At 28.4% G+C, this 24,990-nt stretch overlaps 1 protein-coding gene across 2 annotated transcripts in view; it reads right to left on the bottom strand.

Annotated features, from left to right (window-relative positions):
- Positions 1 to 24,990, bottom strand: part of LOC130669490 (dynein axonemal heavy chain 10-like) — a 166,672-nt gene that overhangs the window by 7,086 nt on the left and 134,596 nt on the right. For both annotated transcript variants that reach the window (XM_057472431.1, XM_057472432.1), the window contains one exon: positions 2,763 to 3,282. In XM_057472431.1, coding sequence (XP_057328414.1) covers positions 2,763 to 3,282 — 520 coding nt within the window. The remainder of the gene's footprint in view (positions 1 to 2,762; positions 3,283 to 24,990) is intronic.

The raw sequence follows: 24,990 nt of genomic DNA, 5'->3' as shown, positions 1-24,990 counted from the left end.
ACATGATCAGATCTAGTCATATCTGATCAGATCTAAACAGATATAACTATATCTGAGTTAAAAAATTCATCAGACATGATCAGATCTAGTCATATCTGATCAGATCTAAACAGTTATAACTGTATCTGTATTGCAAAATACATTAGTCATGAAAAGGTCTTATCATATCTGGCCAGATCTAAACAGATATAACTATATCTGGATTGCAAAATACATTAGACATGAAAAGGTCTTATCATATCTGGCCAGATATAACTATATCGAAGTTGTCAACAGCATCAGATTCGATCAGATCTGATTAAGTAGTTACCCGGAGAAAGTGTTTTAGATCTGACCAGATAAAATTATATCTGATCAGATAAAATTATATCTTTGCAAATCATTTATGTCTGATCAGAACTAATAATTACACATGATCAGATCTTATTATATCTGGCCAACCACCGTTTATATCCGGTCAGATCTAATGAGATATAATTAGATCTAGGCTAGATAAACTGTCAGACATGATTATATCTAGTCAGATCGGCGTGTATGTCGTAAGATCTGACCAGATATAACTATATCTGAACTAAATACAACAATTAACATAATCAGATCTTGTTATATCTGCTCAGATATAATCATGAAAATTGTTCATATCTGATTATTTACATTCACGCGATCACATACGTGGAGCAGCGCAGTGGATAGCGTCAAAGACTTTGGATCTGAAGGATGCAGGTTCGAGCCCAGCAGTCATCGGGATTTTTTCATCAATCAAATTCATGTATAACTCTTCTAAGTAACGTTTCTAATACGTTAGATTACATTTCGGATCGAATGAAAACTATATTATTTTTTTTTTGCAATTTAATTTTGTTTTTTTAATAGGGATCCCGGGAAAAAAGGTTTAGATCTGGCCACATATAATTATATCTGATCAGATCTGTCCAGATCTCGTCAGATAGAGACAATTTAAAGATCTGGCCAGATCTGACAAATCAGATCTGATCAGATATAATTATATATGGTCAGATCTAAATCGTTTTCCCCGGGTTATGCGTATCTTAAGCGAGTCTTGCATCAGAAATTACTTGCATAGACTAGCGCATACCTTGCGTCAGATCTGCTCAAAAAGTGTCATATTACACTGCACGGAAATAAAATTATGGGAAGGATTGCTATGCATTATGGGAATGGTTCCCATAATGGTATAGGAATAGTACCTATACTACTATAGGGATGGTTCCCATATATTATGGGAATCATTCCCAAACTATTATGGGAATGGTTCCCATATTGGTATAGAAACTATTCCTATAATATTATGGAAACTATTCCCATAATGTTATGGGAACCATCTCTATAATATGACTAAATTTTTTTTTGCACAATAGTGTAGAAATTTTCCAAAATTTGAATTTTCTTGAATGTTTTGTGCTGACAAAAAATTCTTGTTAAAAATTTTAATGTTTTTTTGCCAAATACGATTTTTCTTTTCAATGTTTAAATTTTCGTTTTTATGTTTAATAATATTTCTGTGTATTGTAGAAGTGATTACCACACTTCTTTAAATTAATTTTTTCATGATAATATGGGAACCATTCCCATAATATTATAGGAATGGTTCCTATAATAGTATGGGAACTATTCCCATAATATTATGGGAATGATTCCCATAATGGTATAGGAACCATTCCAATTGCATTATGGGAATCATTTCCATAATATTATGGGAATAGTTCCCATACTATTATAGGAACCATTCCCATAATATTATGGGAATGGTTCCTATAATTTATGGGAATGGTTCCTATAAATTATAGGAACCATTTCCATAAATTATAGGAATGATTCCCATAATATTATAGAAAGTATTCCTATAAATTATAGGAACCATTCCTATAATTATAGGAACCATTCCTATAGTGTTATGAGTATCATTCCCATAATTATAGGAACTATTCCTATAATTATGGGAAACATTCCTATAATTATAGGAACCGCTCCCATAATTTATGGTCGTAATTCCTATTATGGTATAGGAAAAAATTTCACAAAATTATGGGAACCGCTGCCATACTTTTCTTTCCGTGTATTCCTATAACTCACTTCTATCTTTGTCACTTTCCCCAAAATCCTGTATCGTATCCCGATGAAGGGGATAAAGTGACAGAGACAGATAGTTTAATATGAGACTTCTTTTGCGAATCTGGCGCAAGATATGCGTTAGTATATGCGAGTAATTTCTGGAGCAGAATTAGCTCGAGTCACTGATGTACGGATGCACCTTGAACAAGATATCTTCAATCTCGCACAATTATTGAAGTACAGCATAACACATAAAACACAAAGTTTTTGACTTCCCGCTAAAAAAATTGGAAATTTTCAAAAAAAGGGAAGTTATTAGTTTCAGTCCGATTTTCGAAAATCAAATTTCTAACAGATCTTGACGTTTTGAGGTTTTAGGAAGCTATTCTGACTAATTTCAAAACGATGTTCGAGTGTATGTATGTGTGTGTGCGTACATATGTACATATGGATGTCGAAATCGGATTAAATAGTTCGCGAGATATCATGGGAGAAAGAAATGCTAAAAAACGGTTTTTTCGAAAACAATCGCATACAAAAGTATTTTTGAGCTCGAAAAGCTCGAAAATATATTCACAGCAAGATCCATATTCGTATAAAAACGTAGACAACTAGTGTACTGATGACCAGACTTGAGCAAGATTGCTATAAGATTGTTATATGGGTATCAATATCGAAAAATAACTCACTTCCATTTTTATGAGTCCACTATCAAGATCATTACCAACACTCCCAGGTCCATTTTCGTTGAAATACTCAGCAAACTCTTCACATTCTTTCAAAAGATCAGAAATTTGTTCTTCAGTCATTTGACGAAAGCGTTCTTTTGTGCTCTCTAATGTTGTAGCTCGATAAAGTGATTCAAAATAAATCGATTCCCAATCTTTTTGAATTTTACGAGCTTGGTCTTCAAGCTCGGGTAAAAATACTATTCCATGTGTTCTCAATGTTTTAAAGGTTTCTTGATATTCATTATATTGAACCATAGCTTGTATTGACATTTTTTTAATATTTCCTATTGTTTGCATGACTGCTTTGAATCTACTCAAACTATTGATAACAAGCTCTAGTTCTGATCGAAATATATTAATTATAGATGTCAAGTTTTTCATCGATTGTTTGGTTTCTGATATTAGATAATCTCCCAAAAGTTGTTTCCATTTTTGAGCATGCTCTTTAATGCTTTTTAATAGTGGAGTCAAATTTATTCTGTAAAACAAATTTTTTAACAATCATATAATTTATTGAATAGATATATAAGTGAAAGATTTTGTCCTACACAGTGAAAAATATTGTGTTAAAATCAGCATAATCTGTGTGTTAGAAACGGTCAATACAATATTTATGTTTTTTTTTATCACAGACTAATTGTATTGAAAGATATTGACAAGCTTTTGGAGCTCGAATATTTATACATAATATAGAAAATAAAATTGGAAAATCCAAAAGTGCACGCCTCGAACGCTCATGTTATGTTTTTTTTTTTAAAGTTAAATTTCGAATAAAATTGAATATTCCGCTTTTTTCCCATAGAAATTTCCATGGTAAATATACGGTAATAAAAGTAAAAAAAAAAATAAATAAGGAGAACATTCCTAATGAAAAATGGCGGCAGTGTGTGTTTGTTTACATGTAAGATTGCTGGTTTTAACCGTAATGATTTATTTTTAAAAAAACGAGAAGGCCTACAGTAGTGATTTTCGAAAGGAACCTTCTTTGCTTATTTCTGAAAATTTTGAAAAAAAAATTAAGTAGTTTCGTCAAGTCGTTCTCGAGATATCCGTACAACGCCGTTTTTTTGAACCACAGACTAATGGACGTCCACGATAAATTTTTTTTAATGAACTTTTTTTTATATTAATACATATTAGACAAATTAAAAAAAGTATCAGGATTATTTATTAGTGTTTCAGCTTTATATTGATGTGTTTTTCATAATGTATAAGAGTAATAGAAAAAAAATATATGCACTTTAATGAGTGGAAATCGTGTGACCTTGACAGGTCGGTTATAAAGCACAACCTTTCCGCTTCGCTTCCGAGGCGTGCAATATACATAAAATGTAATAAATGTAATAAAATATGTTTCAACAAAAGTCGGGAAGTTTAAGGGCTGGCCTACAGGGTCAACCGGTTTTACAGATTATGTTATAAAGCAAATAGGGTAGAAGTACCGTTTTTGGCAACTTGAGAGCCAGTTTTGGCCACTAAAAAATTAAAAATAAAATAGTTCGTAAAATTCACAATTAATAACATGAGTAGTCTTTTGAATGTGTTCGAAGATACTTTTATCAAACGATTGCAATGGAATTTTTTGAATACGTTTTCATTAATTAAAATAAAATATTAAATGTCCAAAAACGGAGTAGTCACCACAAATGGTATTTTTACTATTATGTCACACACACATACGTATGCACACCCGCATGGAAAAGCTATATATTGTTAAAAGTATATAACAAAATATATGGTGAATATGTGATAAACATATAGCGGCAAAAATATCTATATTGAAAAATATATGTTTTTTACATATATTGGATTATATATTTATCATAATATATTTACTTGTGTATAATGTTTTGTATTTTTCTATATATATTATCTCATATAATGCTCAATATACTCTTATCATATATGGATAGTATATATATAATTTATAAGTATAATATAATAAACTTGATATATATATCCATATATTTTGACTCATATAATTAGTGGTATATGGTCTCAATATAATTGATTATATATGAAAGAATTTATATGATTAAATGTATGGTTAGCGGTATATTGGAATTATATTTTTTCAGTATATTAAAACTTAGATTTTTCGCAATATATTGAAAATTTTATTTTTTCAATATACTTTTTCAATTTCTACACAATTCCACAAAAGAAAGTCAAATTTCTTATTTTTTCTCCTTCTTTTCATTGACCTTATATTTACTGGCAATAACTTAAGGAAAGTAAAAAAAGTGCCATATATTTTACAATATATTGGAAGCCATATATTTTGCAATATATTGGAAAACATATATAAAAAATATAAAAAATACTATATATTAATTAATATACTACTTTCAATATAATGTATCAATATAAAAAAGATCTATTAAAATATATATGTAAAACATACATAAAAAGTCATATATTGATAAATATGTTGATAATATATTCTAGCAATATATTTTTTTTCAATATATTATCATACATTAATACGGCAAAAATATAAATATTATTTTATATATTGTACAATATATCACATTATAATATTCATATATTCTATCATATATGTTTTCACACATAAAATTTTTTCATGCGGGCAGGTTCCCAAAGTAAAATATTTTAACACCGGAAAAATAGATTTTAACACCGGTAATAGTATATTGTACGACTAGTGTGGTAAGTTGTCGATTGCCCACGAGAGCAAAGTTTAGCGCACGAACGAAGTGAGTGCTCATTTGCTCGTGTGGGTAATCGGCAACACCGCACGAATTTAAAATACTTTTTCTCTAAACATGAATTAGTGGAAATTTCATTAATTACGTTAGTGAAGCAGTATTCACTTCATAATCAGTGTATTTAAATAACAAATTAGTGAATTTTCACTAATAAATTTAGTAGGGCAGACCGGGGCAAGACGGCCCACCTGGGGCAAGAAAGCCCACCTCAAAAATTAACCAAAATTTTTTTTTTCTTGTTTTCTTTTGATTATCACAAATTTAGATTATTTACTCATTTTTAACCCGATACGTGAAACTTGGGGCAAAATGAACCACTCAAAAATTCTAAAAGAAAATTTATTTCATGGTATTATAACCTAGTCATGATTAATTTAATAGAAATATCATTTTGTGGTTAATTATATGGATTTGGATTAAAATAGAGCATTAGAAAAAGTTAAAAAAACCAATAATCAATTTTCTACAGAAGTGAAAAAATGACTCGTATTATATCAAAAAAGGTTATTTCGAGTAATATTAAAGTAAATACAGTGTTAAAGAGAAAAATATAAACATTTGTTACGCGGGAAATTTTTTTACAATTAAAAAAAAAAAATTTTTTTTTTCATTTTTTTTCGGAGGGGGCCGTCTTGCCCCAAAAAAAAAAAAATTTTTTTCAGGAGCTTCACCAAAATTTTGGTGAATTGAGTTCAAGTTGGACAAGAGTAAATCGACTTAATGGTTAAAAGCCACAAATAATAATAACCGGCTTAGGTGGGCCGTCTTGCCCCGGTCTCCCCTACTATAATTTTCACTAGCAAATTAGTGATTTTCACTACTGAACTAGCGATATTTTCATAATTTCTACAAGTGAAACTGTTATTCACTTCTTAATTTATGAATTTCACAATTTCACTAGTAACTTTAACTAGCAAATAATTAAATATTTTACTAGATATAAATATAATTAATAATTATGGTACTATTTTTAAAAATTTTAATAAAAACTTTCAAAATAAAAAAAAAATAGAAGTACAGAACAATAATATATTTATATAAAGAGTACGTCAATCAGAACATCACGGATTTTTTATTTCTTCATCAGTTATTGTTTAGTATCATAACGAATATACTATTTACACTCACGCGATCACATGCGTAGATCAGCGCAGTGGATAGCATCAGAGACTTTGAATCGGAAGGATGCAGGTTCGAGCCCAGCAGTCACCGGAAAACGAAAAAAATATAACCCCCCGAATAAAACGTAAAAAAAAAAAAATGTAAAAAAATTCTTGTTTGGTCTCGTTTTTTGGAAAAAATTTTTTTTTCCACTTTACCTTACATTTACTGAATAACTGACGCAAAAATGAAAGAAAATCCAAAAAAAATTAATTTTTTCATTTTGGTAATGATTACACAAATTAAGGAACAAAACTTGTTCCTTTGATTGTTTTGTAAAACTTTGAGCAATCGGTCCGGACAAACGGTTCAATGAATCAATCTGAAAATTCCCAGGGTTTTTTGGGGTACATTAAGCTGTAAAATCACGTGGCAACATTATTTTTTTTATCAATATTTGCAGAGTAGCGATGAGTTGACTAAAAAACCAGAAAATGGCCATTTTTTGTGGGTTTTTCAAATGGATATCAAGGATGAAGAAAAATTTTTTTTTGAAAAAATCGAAAGTGGAGCTTGTAGGGAATTTATTCAAGTTTATTAAACTGCCCTTTAAATTACTGTGTGACCATTACTTGCTGAGATATCAATAATCAAAGACAAAAGGATCCTTTTTCATTTGAAGGCTGATATCTCAGCAGCAAATTATCGTACCGAGAAACAAAAAAAAGCAAGTTGTAGCTAATAAATTTCCTAAGCGAGTCATGAATTCGTTTGTTTAAAAAAATTTTTCCCGACCCCGTAGACCTACAAAACAAAACCAAAAAATTTAGAAAAATTTTGTCTAGACCTTTTTCTTATGATTCCGCAAAAACCGTGGCTCAAAAAAACATTTTGCTGGTAGATCTTCATATTAGAGATTTCAAGCTTCAATTTGCTTTTTTAGTTTTTTCGATACGATCATTTTTCACAAAAATACAGCCTTCCAAAAATCACTAAAAAATTTATAAAATTTTCTTGTTCCTTTAATTTTTTGGATAAGTGTAGATCGTTACATTAAAGTCTCTTCTACTCCTATTCAAAATTTCATGAACCTAAAAAATTTTTTAACTGAGATATAAACAATTGAAGGTTGAAAAACGTGGTTCTTGAGGGGTATAAATTCAAGCACCAACTTTGATTGTTTATAATTTCGCAAATAATTGTCCTGTTGCTACGCTGATTTTCTTTGTGGATAGTGGATCCTTACCGAATAGAATTCACGAAAATACAATTTTTTTTTTTTTATAAATTATTGCTATAATTTATAATTTATCGTCACGGACTATCTTGGGATCTAATTAAGATACGAATTAGATTCAAATTTGTATTTACGCAGAAAGTGATATTGATTATTTTACATGAGCGAAGACTGATGCTGATCGCGATTCTTCTGAATTATAAGCTTTTTTAGTTTTCACGCAGGTGTTTATGACGGTCATAGGCTTAAAAACCTTTTGTAAGTGATCCTTAGTCCATCGGCGTAGTCACTGAAATATACCTGGGAAACTGTATTTCGTTGTATAGTCCAGTGTAAGAGCTATGGTCTGAAAATTTAGCAAATAGTATGAGAAATTTTCGAAATAAAATATTGTTATAACTTATAACATTATTAAAAGTTATATTACATTTTTTATAGATCAATGCCTTTTAAATATTTCGAAATATTCTATCCATTTATAAAATAATAGGTTTCGAGAATTCAAAATGATTTATTAAGTAGAAAAAAAAATTGTATAGAGAGAGAGAGAGAGCATAATATGACTTTTCTCTAGGAAAACACAAGGCCCGTGGAACCATTGAGACAAGTTACCCAATGCAAGAGATCTACTTGGAATGAGATTCAGATTCTGAAATGGGTGCAAGTCATGACGTACGTCCTAAGAGGATCTTAAGCAAACGAGTCAATTATGGGCGTTCACGTGCCAAACGTTTTTTCACTAGTTCCGATTGAAAAAAACAAATCCAAGAAGAATTTCGACGAAAACAAAAAAACCGCGGAAAAGGCAAAATGATCAATAGACAGCAATTTTTAAAAATGGTGCGAACAGGGAAAGTGGACGAGTTGAGTAGCAGAGAAATTGAAAAATTTGTCAGCTTGTCTACAACCGACTCAAACTCCGAAAATAATAAAACAAAGAGAAAGGCTAGCAAAACAATGAGACGCGTTTTAAGGAAAATTAAAAGGGATGAAAGAATTATTAAAAAAATTTAGATTTCATTTAGATACATTTGCTAACCATTTACTTAAATTGTAAGTGGGTCCATTTATTGAAGATTCAATTAACCTAATGATATATTGGGTTTATGTATCTTAGGTAGAGCATAAGCTCTAGGTTTTTTACAAGGAATGATTAGGCAAACTATACATGGTTTATACGCTCAAAAAACGTATCCAAGTATGAAAATGGTTCATCAAAAAATCCAAGAAAATTTTGAAGATTATCCGAAATTTCCATTCACAACACTCAAGAAATGGTGTAAAAAATTGACACTGATTTTTTCTCACAGCTTGAATAATATAAAAATAATTTATATGCAAAATCACTTCTCGAAATTAATTTGCTTGAATAAATTTAGTAATGCACACCAAGTACATTGAATTTTTTTTTTCAATTCTATGAAAATGTTTTTCACGATTCCGAATTATATTAGGTACTTGGTATTTTTTCGATTTGATTTATTTTTTTTTGTAAAAAGAATCTTTTCTCAATTGCAAAAATTTTAAACGTGTACTTAGCGCGATGTTATACAGAGAATCTGTTTTTGCTAGGATATACCATTCACATAGTTTTAATTATTAAGTAGAGACTCTATAGAGTTTTCATTAAAATTAATTTTTTTTTTGCAAGTTCAAGTTTAATTTCAAAGATAAATTATTTACTGAACTATTAATAATAAATATTAATGTCTTGATGTAATATACACTCATGCCATAAATTAAAGAAACAGAAAAATTTTAGAAATTCTTAGTGATTTTTGCAAGGCTGTAACTTCGTGAAAAATAATCGTATCAAAAAACAAAAAAAATCATTTTGTAGCTTGAAATCTCTAGTATTGACGCATTTTCATCAAATTTTTTTCAGACCTTCAGCCATTGCGCAAACATGAGAATTACCGCGAGACACAAATTTTCTGAATTTTTTCTTTTCTTTGAGAGAGTCCACGGACTGCAAAAAAAATCTTTGCATAAAAGTTCCTTGCATAAAATAATGCAAAATGTCATTTGTCGCTACGTAAATTACTAGCAAAAAAAATTTAATTTAATCACATTCATTCAAAATCCATGGATTCTGCAGAACCATGGATTTAAAAATTTAATTTAATCAAATTCATTTAAAATTCATGGATTCTGCAGAACTTGAAATTTTTTTTACCTTTTTTAAGGGATACCCCATTTTGCCTGGAAAAATAAAATTTTTTTTTTTCCAACGGCAACTGAAAATTTTTTCTCTTTACTTTGATTATCATTAAAAAAAAAAAATTTTTCGTATTTGAGTCCTCGAAAACTAAGTATTTCCTTAAGTATACCGTTTTGCCCGGCCCTCTTCTATATATATATTAGACTGTTTCAAATAAGGGGACTATTTTTATTTTTTTGATGAACATTGAAAAGTTGAAAGAGTTTCTTAAAATATGGCGCCAGTTAAAATTTGAGTTCTAAATATTGATATGTAGAGGTGGCTGTTGATAATTTCCGATTTTTCATTTAGTAAAATGATAAAAAATACATAATACGAAAAAATCGAGATACAGAAAATTTCTGCTGATAAATTTTGTAGCAAATTGACTGATCTACAAAAAAGGTCTCATATGATTTTTTGCATAAATTCAACTATTCACGAGATATCCGACGTTAAAGATTGATACAATTTGAAAAACATGTTTTTGCTCGTTCTGAATTTTATAACATGTCACCTAGTGAGAATTCAGAATTTTCTCAATACAACTTTTTGTAAAAAAAAAATAACACATATATACGCTTGACGGAGGAAAAATTTCTAATTTACACTGCCTAAATTAAATACGATACTTAGTGTAATTTCCACACCACAATTTTTACACAGACATTAATGTATCGGATAGTAATGGATAGTTGAACTTAATCCGGATTCGTTCTTTCGTCTACTGTCAATGTTTTCGGTGACAATGAACTGATTTCCTACATTTATACATAGACATTAATGTATCGAATAGTAATGGATAGTTGAACTTAATCCGGATTCGTTCTTTCGTCTACTGTCAATGTTTTCGGTGACAATGAACTGATTTCCTACATTTATACATAGACATTAATGTATCGAATAGTAATGGATAGTTGAACTTAATCCGGATTCGTTCTTTCGTCTACTCTCAACGTCTTCGGTGGCAATGAACTGGTTTCCTACATTTATACACAGACATTAATGTATCGGATACTAATGGATAGTTGAACTTAATCCGGATTCGTTCTTTCGTCTACTGTCAATGTTTTCGGTGACAATGAACTGATTTCCTACATTTATACATAGACATTAATGTATCGAATAGTAATGGATGGTTGAACTTAATCCGGATTCGTTCTTTCGTCTACGCTCAACGTCTTCGGTGGCAATGAACTGGTTTCCTACATTCATACACAGACATTAATGTATCGGATACTAATGGATAGTTGAACTTAATCCGGATTCGTTCTTTCTTCTACTGTTATTTCTTCTGTTACAATGAACGGGTTTCCTACATTTATCGGAGGATTAAAATTTTTCCTTTTGTTGGTATCTATTTTAATTGAGATACTTCTATTCTTTTCTTGGTGACGGTTTTGAAATCACACCTTCGCCTGTACAATAATTATTAATTAAAAAAATTTTTTTCTAAATGCTTTTCAAACATGTAAAATCAAATGATAGTGTGAATTTTTAAGCAATAAAATAATTTTATATTCTTAAAAATTGAGAAAGATCATGATTTTCAGTGTGATTTTTGGATGCAAATATCTTCGAAATTGTTGAATTTGCGAAAATTTTACATCAGACATTTTTTTGTAGAGCATTCAATTTTTTACAAAAAAATGAATTGAAAATTTCTGAATTCTCATTAGGTGACATGTTATAAAATTCAGAACGAGCAAAAACATGTTTTTCGAATTGTATCAAACTTAGACGTCGGATATCTTGTGAATAGTTGAATTTATGCAAAAATCATATGAGACCTTTTTTGCAGATCAGTAAATTTTCTACAAAATTTACCAGGAGAGATTTCCTGTATCTCGATTTTTTTTGTGTTATGTATTTTTTATAATTTTACTAAATGAAAAATCGAAAATTATCAACAGACACCTTTACATAAATATACTTATCAGTAACAATTATTAAAATTAATTTAAAAAGTAATTTTACTGCCTAAATTAATTAATTGGCCTTTTTTCGTCACAGATTCTGAGATCTAAGCCTGCCAACAGAAATTATTATTATTGCAATGTAAAATCTAAAAAATCTAGAAAGATTGTCTGAGCGGTTTTTCTTTAAGCTTCAATTCAGCTGCGATCATAGCTAGTGTTCCACAAGTTGGATACTGACTCGCGGCAAACGAACGTTCCAGAAAAACTAGTTGATCCGCAGTAAATACTGTTCTTTTATTTCTTTCTTTATTTTAACCTGTCTTCTTTTGGGAAGATTTTTTTCTCGATTCTTTTAAAAAAAAAAAAAAAAAATTATTTTCTAAGTTCCCTACTATGGATGTGTCAATAATAAATAATAAAAAAGTTGCAAATTTTCTTAGATGTCTTTGGCAGAGATCTAATTCAGATGCAACCTCAGCTCTATTTGGAAGGGACATGAGCTTGTCTTCAGCGAAAATGTTTTCAAACTCACGAAGTTGCTCAGTGGTAAATGCGGTTCTCTGTCGTGAATTTTTTTCTGTTAAATGAAAAAAAATAACTGCTCGTAATTAAACATAAATTTGCGTGCATCATGCATACTCATGTTTGATCACACAAAGCAACGTTCAGTCACGCATGATTCACGAAGGAAATTTTATTCACTACAAATTATTTTCATTGATGTTTTTGCAAATTCCGCATTGTTTTCTAGTTATTTCCATTTTAATGTCGAGCTCATAAAAAAAGGAATATCCAATTGATGTATAATGCCGATTGACGTTCGAATATATAAATAAATAGATAAATAAATAAATAAATAAATAAATAAATTATAATAATATTTGCGGTAAACTATAATGAGCACAAATAGAATTCCATTAAAAGATTCTGCTATCTGTACTCATAGGCTTCCAAGAAATGTTTAACCCCTGCCTGCATGAAAAAAATTCATACTTTTATTATATATACGAAAATATATAATTTTATAAAATGGTAAAAATTTATTTATATTTGAACATAAAATATTAATATAATTTTAAAATATACCGTTTCTTATAACATGGATCTAAAACAAGAAATATATTTTTCATTTTCATTATAGAGCATTGCATATTTTCAAAATATAATTTGCCAGTTATAAATTCCTATATAATGAATTATAATTGAGACATGCACTGGTCACAAAAATTTGGGGATGTAAAAAACATTCCAAATTTTTGAGTGATTTTCAACATGAAAAACAAACAGCAAATTGTAGCCTCAAGTTTCTAGTTTTCAGATCTGGACAACAATTTTTTTTATCATGCATGGTTCCGGAGTAATCCTAAGAAAACCAACGCAAAAAAATTTCCAAATTTTGGAAATTTTTTTATATCTACGATAATTATGGGTTCTAAAATATTACTAACGTGGTTTTTCTCTATTTCTATCTCTTTCAACTCGATGCACAGTATAGGATCTCTTTCTAAGACTACATGTAATGAGGCTCTTCCCCTCAATTTTTTAAATTACGATCGGAACGCTTTCCCTACCAACAACTTAATATGAGTTCTGCGCCGAAACCTCGCTATAAGACTAACGACTAGTTGTTATCAGGAAACACGGTAGTGTCTCGCGCCAAGTACACGTTCAAACATATGTATATGTGTGAAATGTCATGGCGCGAGCCTACCGTGTATCTATACTGTAGACATAGTCGTTTTTGGCTCTTTTTACTCTCATTTTTAAAAACTTTTTTAAAATAATAAATTTTCAGAAAATTCCTTCTCTATTCGAAAGATAATTGATTGTTCGTCTTAAAATTATAAAACTTTATTCATTTTAGTTATGAGAACTAATTTAAATAATGAAATTAGGCCAGCATATACTATAGCACCCCCAATTTAGACACTTTTATAAATTTTTTCGTGCAAAAAGGGCTGCCAGAGAATAAAAAGTTGTAAGAAATGCCATGATTCAGTAAAACATTGAAATTTTTTTATAGCAATGGTTCATTTTTGCGCCACCAGCGGTGCTTCAGTCTGTATTTTTTACTATAGTTTCATTGAGTTATATAGAAATTCTGATATAAAATTCAAACAATCCGTACTTAAATTATCGGTATCATATCAGGAGATGACGATCAATAGAATGTAAGAACGTTTTAGATTTCAATGATACAAATAAATCCTTGTTAATGTCTAAGATGAATTTTTTTTATTCATTTTGCATTCAAAGTTTACTTGTATTTTTTAAATGTTTCCTGATTTTGCATACATATATATATAGATAAGTATATAGATATATACTTATACCACAGAAATACTATTTGTGGGTTGCTAAAAAACTTTTTTTTTATTTTCTTAAGTTCTATCTAGTTATATCCGCTAGGTGGTATCAAAAAATCGTATAACATTTAACGCGGTGACAGATACAGATGCCCCAATAGTCACTTTAGCTTGAAATTGACGGTAATTTGATGTTGAAGTTGGAAAGAAAAATTTGCGGTTAATTTTTGCTCAATGTAAAGGTTAATTTACTACAAAAAAACAAGTCTATAATGTTCACTCTTACCATTTCAGAAGGTAAGCATATTTATACATAAAATTGTCTACAATTTGAGGATAAAAAAATACTTCACAATTTTTCAAGTCAAATTAACAATAAATAAACATAAAATTTGCCTGAAAATTGACGACAACTTTTTTCTAGTCAACTTTTGAAGTGAATTTGCATTCTAATTCGGGCAGTAAATTTACGTCAAATTCAATAGCAAGTTGCATACAAATTATCGTCAAATATGGAAAAGTCCGAAGTTGACTTAAGTTCGACGAAAAGTTCAACGAAACTTTTGTAAGTAAATTTTTGCTAAAGCAAGCTGTGCTATTAGGGTGTTTTCATTGGCTGTCTTTGACCGAAGTTCCCTAATAGCACAGTTTGCTTCAGCAAAAGTTTCTTTGAATTTTTCTTCAAATATCCGTCAACTTCGGACTTTTCTGTTTTTTACGACGATTTGCATACAACTTGCTAAACAATTAGACGTCAATTTACCACCCGAATTAAAATGCAAATTCACTTCAAAAGTTGATTGGAAAAAATTTTTCGTAAGTTTTCAGGCAAATTTTTACGTAAATTTATTGTTAATTTGACTTGAAAAATTGTATAGCATTTTTTTACCGTAGAATTGTAGACAATTTTATGTATAAATTTGCTTATCTTCTGAAATGGTAGAAACAAACATAACTGACTTTTTTTTTATCGTAAAAATTTACCTTCAAATTGAGGAAAAATTAATCGCAAATTTTTCTTTCTAACTTTTGCTGTCAAATTGTCGACAAATTCAGGCAGCGAATTTCAGGCAATTTTAATATCAAATTACTGGTAATTTTAAGCTAAAGTGGCTATTAGGGTATGCATAAGGATATACATATACATATATATATTCTAATAGCCACTTTAGCTTGGGACTGACAATTATTTGTCAATTGAAATTACCGAAATTTGCTGCCCAAATACGCCGACAATTTGAAAGCAAAAGTTGGAAAAATCAACTTAATGTCATTGTCTGACGGTAACACTTGTAGTCAAGTTGAATACAAGTTACAGACAATTTACTGTCATTTTAACCGTAACTTTGCTCTCCAACATTTCCCTTCAAGTTAGCTTCAGAATATCGCAGTGGCTTGAAGTTCACTTGCGGTTATGGTGGCTATCAGGGTACTTCCCTAATAACCACTTTAGCTTGAAATTGACAGTAATTTGACATTGAAATTTCCTGAATTTGCTGACATTTTGACAGCAAAAACTGGAAAGAAAAATTTGCGGTTAATTTTTCCTCAATTTAAAGGTTAATTTTCACTACAAAAAAAGTCTGTAATGTTCGTTCTTACCATTGCTGAAGATAAGCGAATTTATACATAAAAATTAATTAATCAGGTTATGATATTTCCCTATCCAAAAATTCCCTTAGAATCCACTCAACTGCGACAAAAACCGCATAGAATCCTATAGACTGTATTAATTTCTATGCGGTTTTTGTCGCAGTTGAGTGGATTTTATGGGAATTTTTGGATAGGGTTAGCAATACAAAATTACTACAATTGTTAACAAACAATTTTATTGTTTCTACAAGATAATACTATAAACAATATAGGCTCACTTATCTTAAATTATAAATCGATTTCTAATAGTGTATATCAAAATCATTAACAATCAACATGACAAAAAAAAGACAAATCCTACCAAAAATAGATTCTCTGTATAAAATCGCGCCAAGCACACATCTAAAATTTTTCACAATTAAGAAAAGATTCTTTTTACAAAAAAAAATAAATCAAATCGAAAAAATACCAAGTACCTAATATAATTCGGAATCATGAAAAATATTTTCATAGAATTGGAAAATAAATTGAAAAAAAAAATTTCAATGTACTTGGTGTGCCTATAAACTGGAAAAAAAAGAAAATTCAATTTTATGAGAAAATAATTTATATGCGAAGTCAATTCTCGAAATTAATTTTGCTTGAATAAATTTAGTAATGCACACCAAGTACATTGAAATTTTTTTTTTCAATTTTTTTTCCAATTCTATGAAAATGTTTTTCATGATTCCGAATTATATTAGGTACTTGGTATTTTTTCGATTTGATTTATTTTTTTTGTAAAAAGAATCTTTTCTTAATTGTAAAAAATTTTAAACGTGTACTTGGCGCGATTTTATACAGAGAATCTGTTTTTGGTAGGATTTAGGTAATCAATTATATTTTTTATAATATAATTTTCATATTTGTTTATCACCAAATTTTTTTTTTGAGTGGCTATTGAAAATTTTGTCTGTTTACTTTGAATTTCTAACAATTTTTATCATAATTTGTAATAAACCTTATAAAATTGTGTGAAATTTTATCAAATTTTACAAAATGCTACCCCACACTAGATGCAATAGTGATATCACATTCTCTAAAGATTTATGAAACATTATAAAATTCTATATAATTTTATAAAATTTCATACAATTACATAAAATTTCATCTAATTATTACTTCCCTTTTGAGATTTTACTTTATAAAATTATATAAATTTGTTTAAGATTTTATACCATTGCATATAATTTTATGAAATCGTATACAACTTTATAAAATTTTATAAAATTTCATCTAAATATTACTTCCCTTCTAAGGAATCACTTTATAAAATTGTATAAAATTTTATATAATTTTATGAAATCGTATAAAACTTTATAAAATTTCATACAATTATATCAAATTTCATTTAATTATATATTTTACTTCCCTCACTAAGATCTTACTTTATAAAATTTTATAAGATTGTATAAAAATTTATATAATTTTATGAAATTGTATAAAAGCTTATACAATTTAATAAAACCTCATAAAATTTCTTACAATTATATCAAATTTTATAAAATTCTATGAAATTCTATAAAATTTCGCTGTACAATCTTATAAAATTGCATAAAATTTTATATACTGTTATACAATTGTGTAAAACTTTATAAAATTTTAGTATATTTTATACAGTTTTATAAAATGTCATACAATTTTATAAAATTACATTTATTTATTACGTTCCTTACTCAGATCGTACTTAATAAAATTTTATAAAATCTTATAAAATTGTATAAAATATTATAAAATTGTATGAATTTTTATAAAATTTTATATTATTTTATAAACTTTTATGAAAACATTTTTTCCCGCGCGTGATTTTTTTTTTAATTTATTGAGACAAGTTAAAATATTCTTGGGGCGAGTAAAAATTTTTGCGCCGAGAAATTCTTTGTACTATGGAAAATTTTCAGTCATTGTTCAAATTTAAGTAATTTTTTATAAAAAGTATTAGACTGTAATTTGTGAGTATGTTCTCAAATAATAACACCTTTTTTATTTATTTTTATTTATTAAAAGTTACTTAATTTACTATTTAAAAAAATTAAACTTACAAATTTTTTTAATAAAAATAGATTTTCTATGAGATATTATATGTACATTGAAAATATTATATAATGGTTTAGTAGAAAATTAAGAGTAATTGTAAAATAAATATTTGTTTTTAATTTCATTTTGTTCTTAACGCCTACGACCTGGACCATATATATTATTTGCCGCATTCTTTCCAATTAAATATCGACCATACAGAGAACCTGTGTAGCCACGATCTGTTCCAAAACTAAAAAAATATGAACGTTTGCTGAAAAAAAAATTAATATACTATTTTGCCTTTTCAAATTTTTTTGGCGTTCACATCGAAATTTAGAATTCTTGGACTAACAACTTAATACGACATGTCTATGAAGCCATAATCAGTCAGTTATTTTATTTCATATATTAATATATTTCATATTTTAATACCTTCGTTTTAAGCCATTTAGATTAATTTCTTCGAGTGTTATCTGTGTTTCTGTCTGCGAATCATCAAAGTTATGATTATCCAATGTAGAATCAGGTTTCTCCACATGTCGGCTAAAAATAAAAATTTTTTGTGTAAGACAATGAAATTTTGCGTAAGCTAAAAATTTTCCTAAAAATTATATAAATACAAAAACTTACGGTGCCGAGTCAACGAAATTGAAAATTGCAATGACAATTGCAATTAATAAAAGTGTCCACGCTAATGAAAATGGTCTATACATTTTTTATTCACTTTTGTTATATTTTGATGACAATAAAAAATTTCAACTTAAAAAAAATGCAGAATTGCTCTTCAAATTATTACAAATATTTTGCAAACTTATTGAAATAATGAATTAATTTATCTCTTGTATATAAAATGGTGTATATTCTCAATAACCAAACCTCCAGTCCAATCCGCGATAATTACTCTTCAAATATCTCTAATTCACCAATTAATAAAATACACTTCCACGGCGTGGGCTTATCAGCTCTTGGCTATAATAATGGCGTCCGTAGTAACCAGTAGGCAGTAGCAGTTAGTGGTAGTACTGTTCGAGAAAAGCGTCTGCTCACGATGCGTGCCAGTAGCCAAAAGTATGAAAGCACTGTAGTATTGCAAAAAAACAATCGATCAATCGAATAATCGATTTTTCAGTTTGAATAATCGATTTTTTAAATCGATTATCTATGCTTCGATTAATCGATAGGAAATCGATTAAAATTTCAAAATACGATTTTTAAAAATCGATTTTTTTCATAAAACAATGAAAAAAACATTTTTTTTTTTAATTACGTAAATCAATACCTACAATATCGTCTAGTCAAGAAGTGAGTTTTCTGTGAAAAATCGTTAAAATTCTCTTAAAAATATGGCGATTGGTGCATTGGATTCAGAATTTTATTCTGTGAAATGGGTATTTTTTATTTTACCCGCCATCAAAAATTTCATTTGTTATAAACAAAAAACGAAGAGACAAAAAGGGAGTCTCCGTTTTGTAGCTACAACTTCTTAAATATTAAAGATATCTGAAATTTAAAAAAATATCCTAGAAGAGGAGAGAATTTTAGTGAGAGAAGTCTCGACTCCTCGGGTTATAGCTCCGTTATTTATAATTTTAATTTAACGTTGAAAGTTGAGCTCCGCGCAGCCGTTTCGGTGCCTACGCGTCGCCGCCAAGCAAAGTATGCAACACAAAATAATTTTTTAGAACATTCAATATTAATTTAAAAATCTGAATAAATTATAGTGTCATCTAGATACTTGAAGGAGTATAACTCCGCATGAAAACAATTTTTAGCTTGATTTTTGGTTAAGTTATTTAAATGTTAATTAAAAAATTTTTCGGAGACTTAAGTATTGATAAAATCTCTTATAAAAGTTTAAAAAATGTGTCTACAAATTTTTTTTCTCTTGGGAGCATTTGTTATACAAATAACAAACATGATTCCATTGTGAAAGTTTCTAAAGGTTTTTTCATTTGTTTATAATGATTTTTCAAAGTTATCAAAAATTGAAATATCCAGATAATGTTATAAAAAAATTTTTTTTTTCGAAATCTTTAATTTTGGTTGTTTTTGTATTCATATATTGCGTTTAGTAGCTAGGCTAAAAAATTTTCAACATTCATTGTTTAAAAATTTGTTATAAACAAATAGACAAATTGAATATTTTTGAAAAAATTTTTTTTTGTTATTTTGTTGTCTTAGTAAAGTAATGATTTTTAAACTAAAAGAAAACAGCAAGAACAACATAAATTATTGGTGTTAGGTAGGAACATAAAGTCAATAAAATCCAGAAATATACCCTTAACCGTGTAATAATTTAAATAAATAAAAAAAAATGATAGACAAATGGAATCAAAAATATGAAACAATTATTTTTGAGTAGTCCAATAATTACTCTACAAAATTGTCTTGAATTATAAAAGCCGTAACTTCAATAGTTTAAAAGATATATACACTGAAAAAAAAGTTTAAGTCCTATTGGTATACTCTTTTTTAATGAATTGGTATTGCGGATATAATATAAAAAGTTTAAGTATTATCGCAATACTCTGTTTAAGTGAGTGACTTATATTTTCCAAGGTTACTAGAATAGTAACTCTAGAAATTCTAGTAACCTTGATATTTTCCGTACGATACTATAGCAAGTCCAGAAAGTATAGTAAGAAAAGTAAGACTCAGCGCGTATGTCGCATCTTTTTTCCCCGAGTTTATATTATACCTTTAACCTGCTTTAACCTATACATCGTTTTTAAGACCATTCAAAAGATTAATTACATGATTGGAATTAAAAATAATCATTTATGGATTCCTTTCTGATTCTGATTCTGATAAATCATTTATAATTGTACGATTTAACCATTATTAAAATTATTATTTCATCTTTAAATATTTTAAAAACTAATTATATGAGTATTAATATACCTTGTCACATCTAGGGTTAATACTCTGCGACTTATATTATAATTATAATTATTATTAATTATTTATTAATTTTTAAATAAATTTCATTTTTAAATAAATATAGCAATATTTATTTCCATAACCTTTCTTTTCTAATTCTGTCAATTTATGAGTGTAAGGATTTGAGTGTAGTGCTTATATAAGTTTTGCGGTGGCGCTAAAACTCGGTTTAAGCGTATGACTTAAACGAATTTAAGTCATACGCTTAAAAATATTGCGTTGGGACTTATATTTGGTATAAGTATATTCGCAATACCAAGTATTGCGATATCACTTAAATTTATAAGCGTGGGACTTATACTTTTTTTTCAGTGTAATTATTTTAGAATTCAAGTAATACATTTTTTTTGTAAACAAATGTTTATAAAAATTGAACAAAAATAGATATCGAGAATGTAAAATTTTTTTTATATAAATCAATAAATTGTTTAAAAGATCGTCTTGAATGTCAAAGACCGTATCAAAAAAAAAATTTTTCCGTAATTATGTTGAGAAATGTAAATGATGATTTAAAAAAAAAAAAGTATTTCCTAATAAATAATGTAAATGGTAGATAAATGAAAAAAACAATTATAAGAATAAAAAAATTTTTTAAGAACAAATTTTTTTTTTTTATCATTATTTTACTAAGACAACAAAATGACAAAAAAAAATTTTTCAAAAATATTCAATTTGTCTATTTGTTTATAACAAATTTTTAAACAATGACCCTGTGGAAAAGTTCTGATAAATTCTTATAAAATTATGAAAATTTCATATCAGAATTTATAAGTTTAAAATATGTCCTTAAGAACAAAAAAATTTTCTTATACAGATTTTTATAAGAATTTATCAGTTGTTACCAAAATTACTTTTGTGTCAGAAATTACCAGCATTTTTTCTATGAGATTGATTAAGATTTAAGAAATTACAAGATTTTATAAGTTGATACGGTTGGAGATTTATGAGATTGAGTACGAACTTTTGTTTTTATAAGTTTATAAAGGTTCAATCCAAAAATATTTTCAATGAGATTCTTAGAGAAATTTGGTACAATATAATACTTATAGAACCTCAATAATACAATTTTTTTTTTTAATCAGTAGAATTTATAAGTTTGAATGAGCATTTCCATGTCATGTAATATCTTATGAAATACTGAAACATACACGGAAAAAAATAAATAGAACTGGCTACCATGCCATATAGTAGTCCGGGCCATCTGTAGAAAAAAAAAATTGAGATAGCAGTGGGTCCTATCTACGTAGATCTGGCTACTCTCTACATTGTTTTCAGCGCTATGTCGGATGTTGCTCACTACTATCCTACATATTACACTCTTACATATTGCCCAAATCTATGTACATAGCAACCAGTCGTATGTCAGATAGCAAAGGTTACTTTTTAAACATATTACCCACTGCTATCTGCAGATAGCGCCTGCGTCTATGTCAAGATATTGCTGGTTACTGTGTAACATAGTAGAGAGTTCTATGTAAGATAGCAATCCCTGATTAAAAAAAGCGATTTAAAACGATTCGAAATAAAAAATTTTAAATACTTTTTAATGCTTTTGAATACCTTGAATACTTTTGAATCCCTTTTCTTATGGGCATTTAACATTACAAATCGTTTTAAATCACTTTTTTAACTTCCCGCTAAGAAAATTGCAAATTTTCAAAAAAGGGAAGTTATTGGTTTCGGTCCGATTTTCGAAAATCGAGTTTTCATCAGATGTCGACGTTTTGAGGTCCTAGGAAACTATTCTGACTATTCCCGGGTGGACGTCCGTGTGTGTGTGTGTGTGTGTGTGTGTGTGTGTGTGTGTGTGTGTGTGTGTGTGTGTGTGTGTGTGTGTGTGTGAACTTTTTTTTGTCCGACGATATCTTTGGAACGGATGAACCGATTTGAACGTACTTGGTGGCGATCGAAAGAGCTCACCAAAACTTAGTCTTGATTAGATTTTGGGGTAAATCGGTCATGTAGTTTACAAGTTATACAAAGAATAAGAATTAAAAATTTTTTTTTATTTTAGTTTTTTATTGATTCCTCAGAAACGACTTATACGATCAACTCCAAAATCTAATCAGCTCTAGAACTCAATAAAACACGTCGATTGTCGCCTCAATCATCAAAATTAGATAATTCGTTCGAGAGTTATCGCGGGAGAAAGAAATGGTAAAAAACAGTTTTTTGCGAATATCTTCGAAACAACTGAACCAAACAATTTCAAAATTTTATCAGCTCTAGAACTCAATAAAATACGCCGATTGCCGCCGCAACCATCAAAATCGGTCAATTCATTCCTGAGATATCGTGGGAGAAAGAAATGCTAAAATCGGTTTTTTTTTAAAACAATGGCACACTTAAGTATTTTCGAGCTCGAAGAGCTCGAAAATGTATCCACAACAATGTTTTCGAGCTCGAGGAGCTCGAAAACAGCGGGAAGTTTTGGGGCTGGCCCGCAGGGTCAACCGATAGACAGATTTTTTAATCAGGGATGAGTACTATCTGAGATTTTTTTTCCGTAAGGACTTAAATAATTTTTTTTAGGGATGGCGCTAGTATTTATTATTGACAACGAACAAATAAAATTATTATCATAACTAAATTAATTATGACTTATTCAACCACGTTTACGTATTTAAATATATAATTATTAATTATATATGATATTTTTTTTTATTTGTTTATATTTATTTATATTACGTATTAAAAAATATAATTACATCATATGAGTTCGTTAATTGCTGAACACTTAAATTTTAAATTTTATTTTATAAAATAAGTTTTTTTTCATTCATGATAATAAATTTATTATAACAACAATTATTATACAATTACAATTATTTATTATAATTAATGAACACTTGAATTTTGAATTTTATTTTATAAATTAAGTTTTTTTCAGTTATGGAAATAAATAAATTATAATAATAATTATTATTACTATAACTTTACTACCGTTACTAACATTTCTACATATACTTTATCACAATATCAGTGTAATCAAGCCAATTAACATTTTTGACTTGGAAAATAAAATTTTTTATGTACTTTCTATTTAATGGACTTTTATTTTTGTATTTTTTATTTATTAATTTCTTGTATATTTTAAAAATATTAGTTTCTTATCAATAAGGTAAAAGGTCCAGTTTCTGACCTTTTTAGAGTTCCGGTTGGGGTTATACTATAATAATTAATGTAAAATTTCATTTAATGAGAAAAACAATAATTCTATCGACTAGTTTATAATTTGTAAAATTGTTTTTGTAAGTTTGTTAAATTTTTTTACTTACATAATAATTAGTGCACAGATTCAATCATCGTACCTCCTAACGTAAACTGTTTAGACTCTACTTCAAAAATGGCTGTCTCAGCCGCTTATGGCTAAAACATTTGTTTTTATTCAGTTAATACTTTCTATGTTTTTTAAATTGCCATTAATTAGGTTCAGAATAAATTACAATAAATTAAGAAAAAATTGATTTTCTTTTTAAAGTTATAGTTTTTTAAGTAAATAATAAAAAAGTTAAAAAAGTCAGAAACTGGGCCAGGGTCAATAACTGGGTCTTTTACCTTACTATAAGAAAAAGAATTTCTAAGTTTTAATCCCCTTTTCATCCTAAACAAAAATTTACAGGTTCGACTAGTGTAGGTTGCAGTAGAGTCTTGAATCTCAAATTAAACCCCGGTTCATTCTTTTTCGACCTTATTTAAGGCGTACTAGGTTGAAACATAGTTGTAAACTTCAAACTAAACCCTGGTTCACTCCTCCCTCCCCGAATTCAGGCGAGTTAGGTTGGAAAAGGTTTTAAAATCGAGGCGGCGAATACCCACATCAAAATGTTCAGGCGCTACAAGGCTCAGATGGGGTTTTAATATTTCGACTCGGGAAACGTCATGTTTCTTCTTTGATTTTTTGTTCTTCGCTCGACGATTTTGAAACCAAATTACTACCTGTAAAATAATTATGATATATATAATTTTGAAATTTCACCTTAATGTGTATTGTTTTACAATAGTTAATGTCCGAAAATTTGCTATTTATAAAATTAATTAATGTAACTGGGTTGTTAGGCCCACCTCCGTTTGACGGAAGGCCGATACCTCGCCCTTTTAGG

Source organism: Microplitis mediator, chromosome 6, assembly GCF_029852145.1.
Source record: "Microplitis mediator isolate UGA2020A chromosome 6, iyMicMedi2.1, whole genome shotgun sequence".
In the NCBI taxonomy this organism is placed as follows: Eukaryota; Metazoa; Arthropoda; class Insecta; order Hymenoptera; family Braconidae; genus Microplitis; species Microplitis mediator.
The sequence above is the reverse complement of the archived record's forward strand: the minus strand, read 5'-3'. Positions and strand labels throughout refer to the sequence as shown.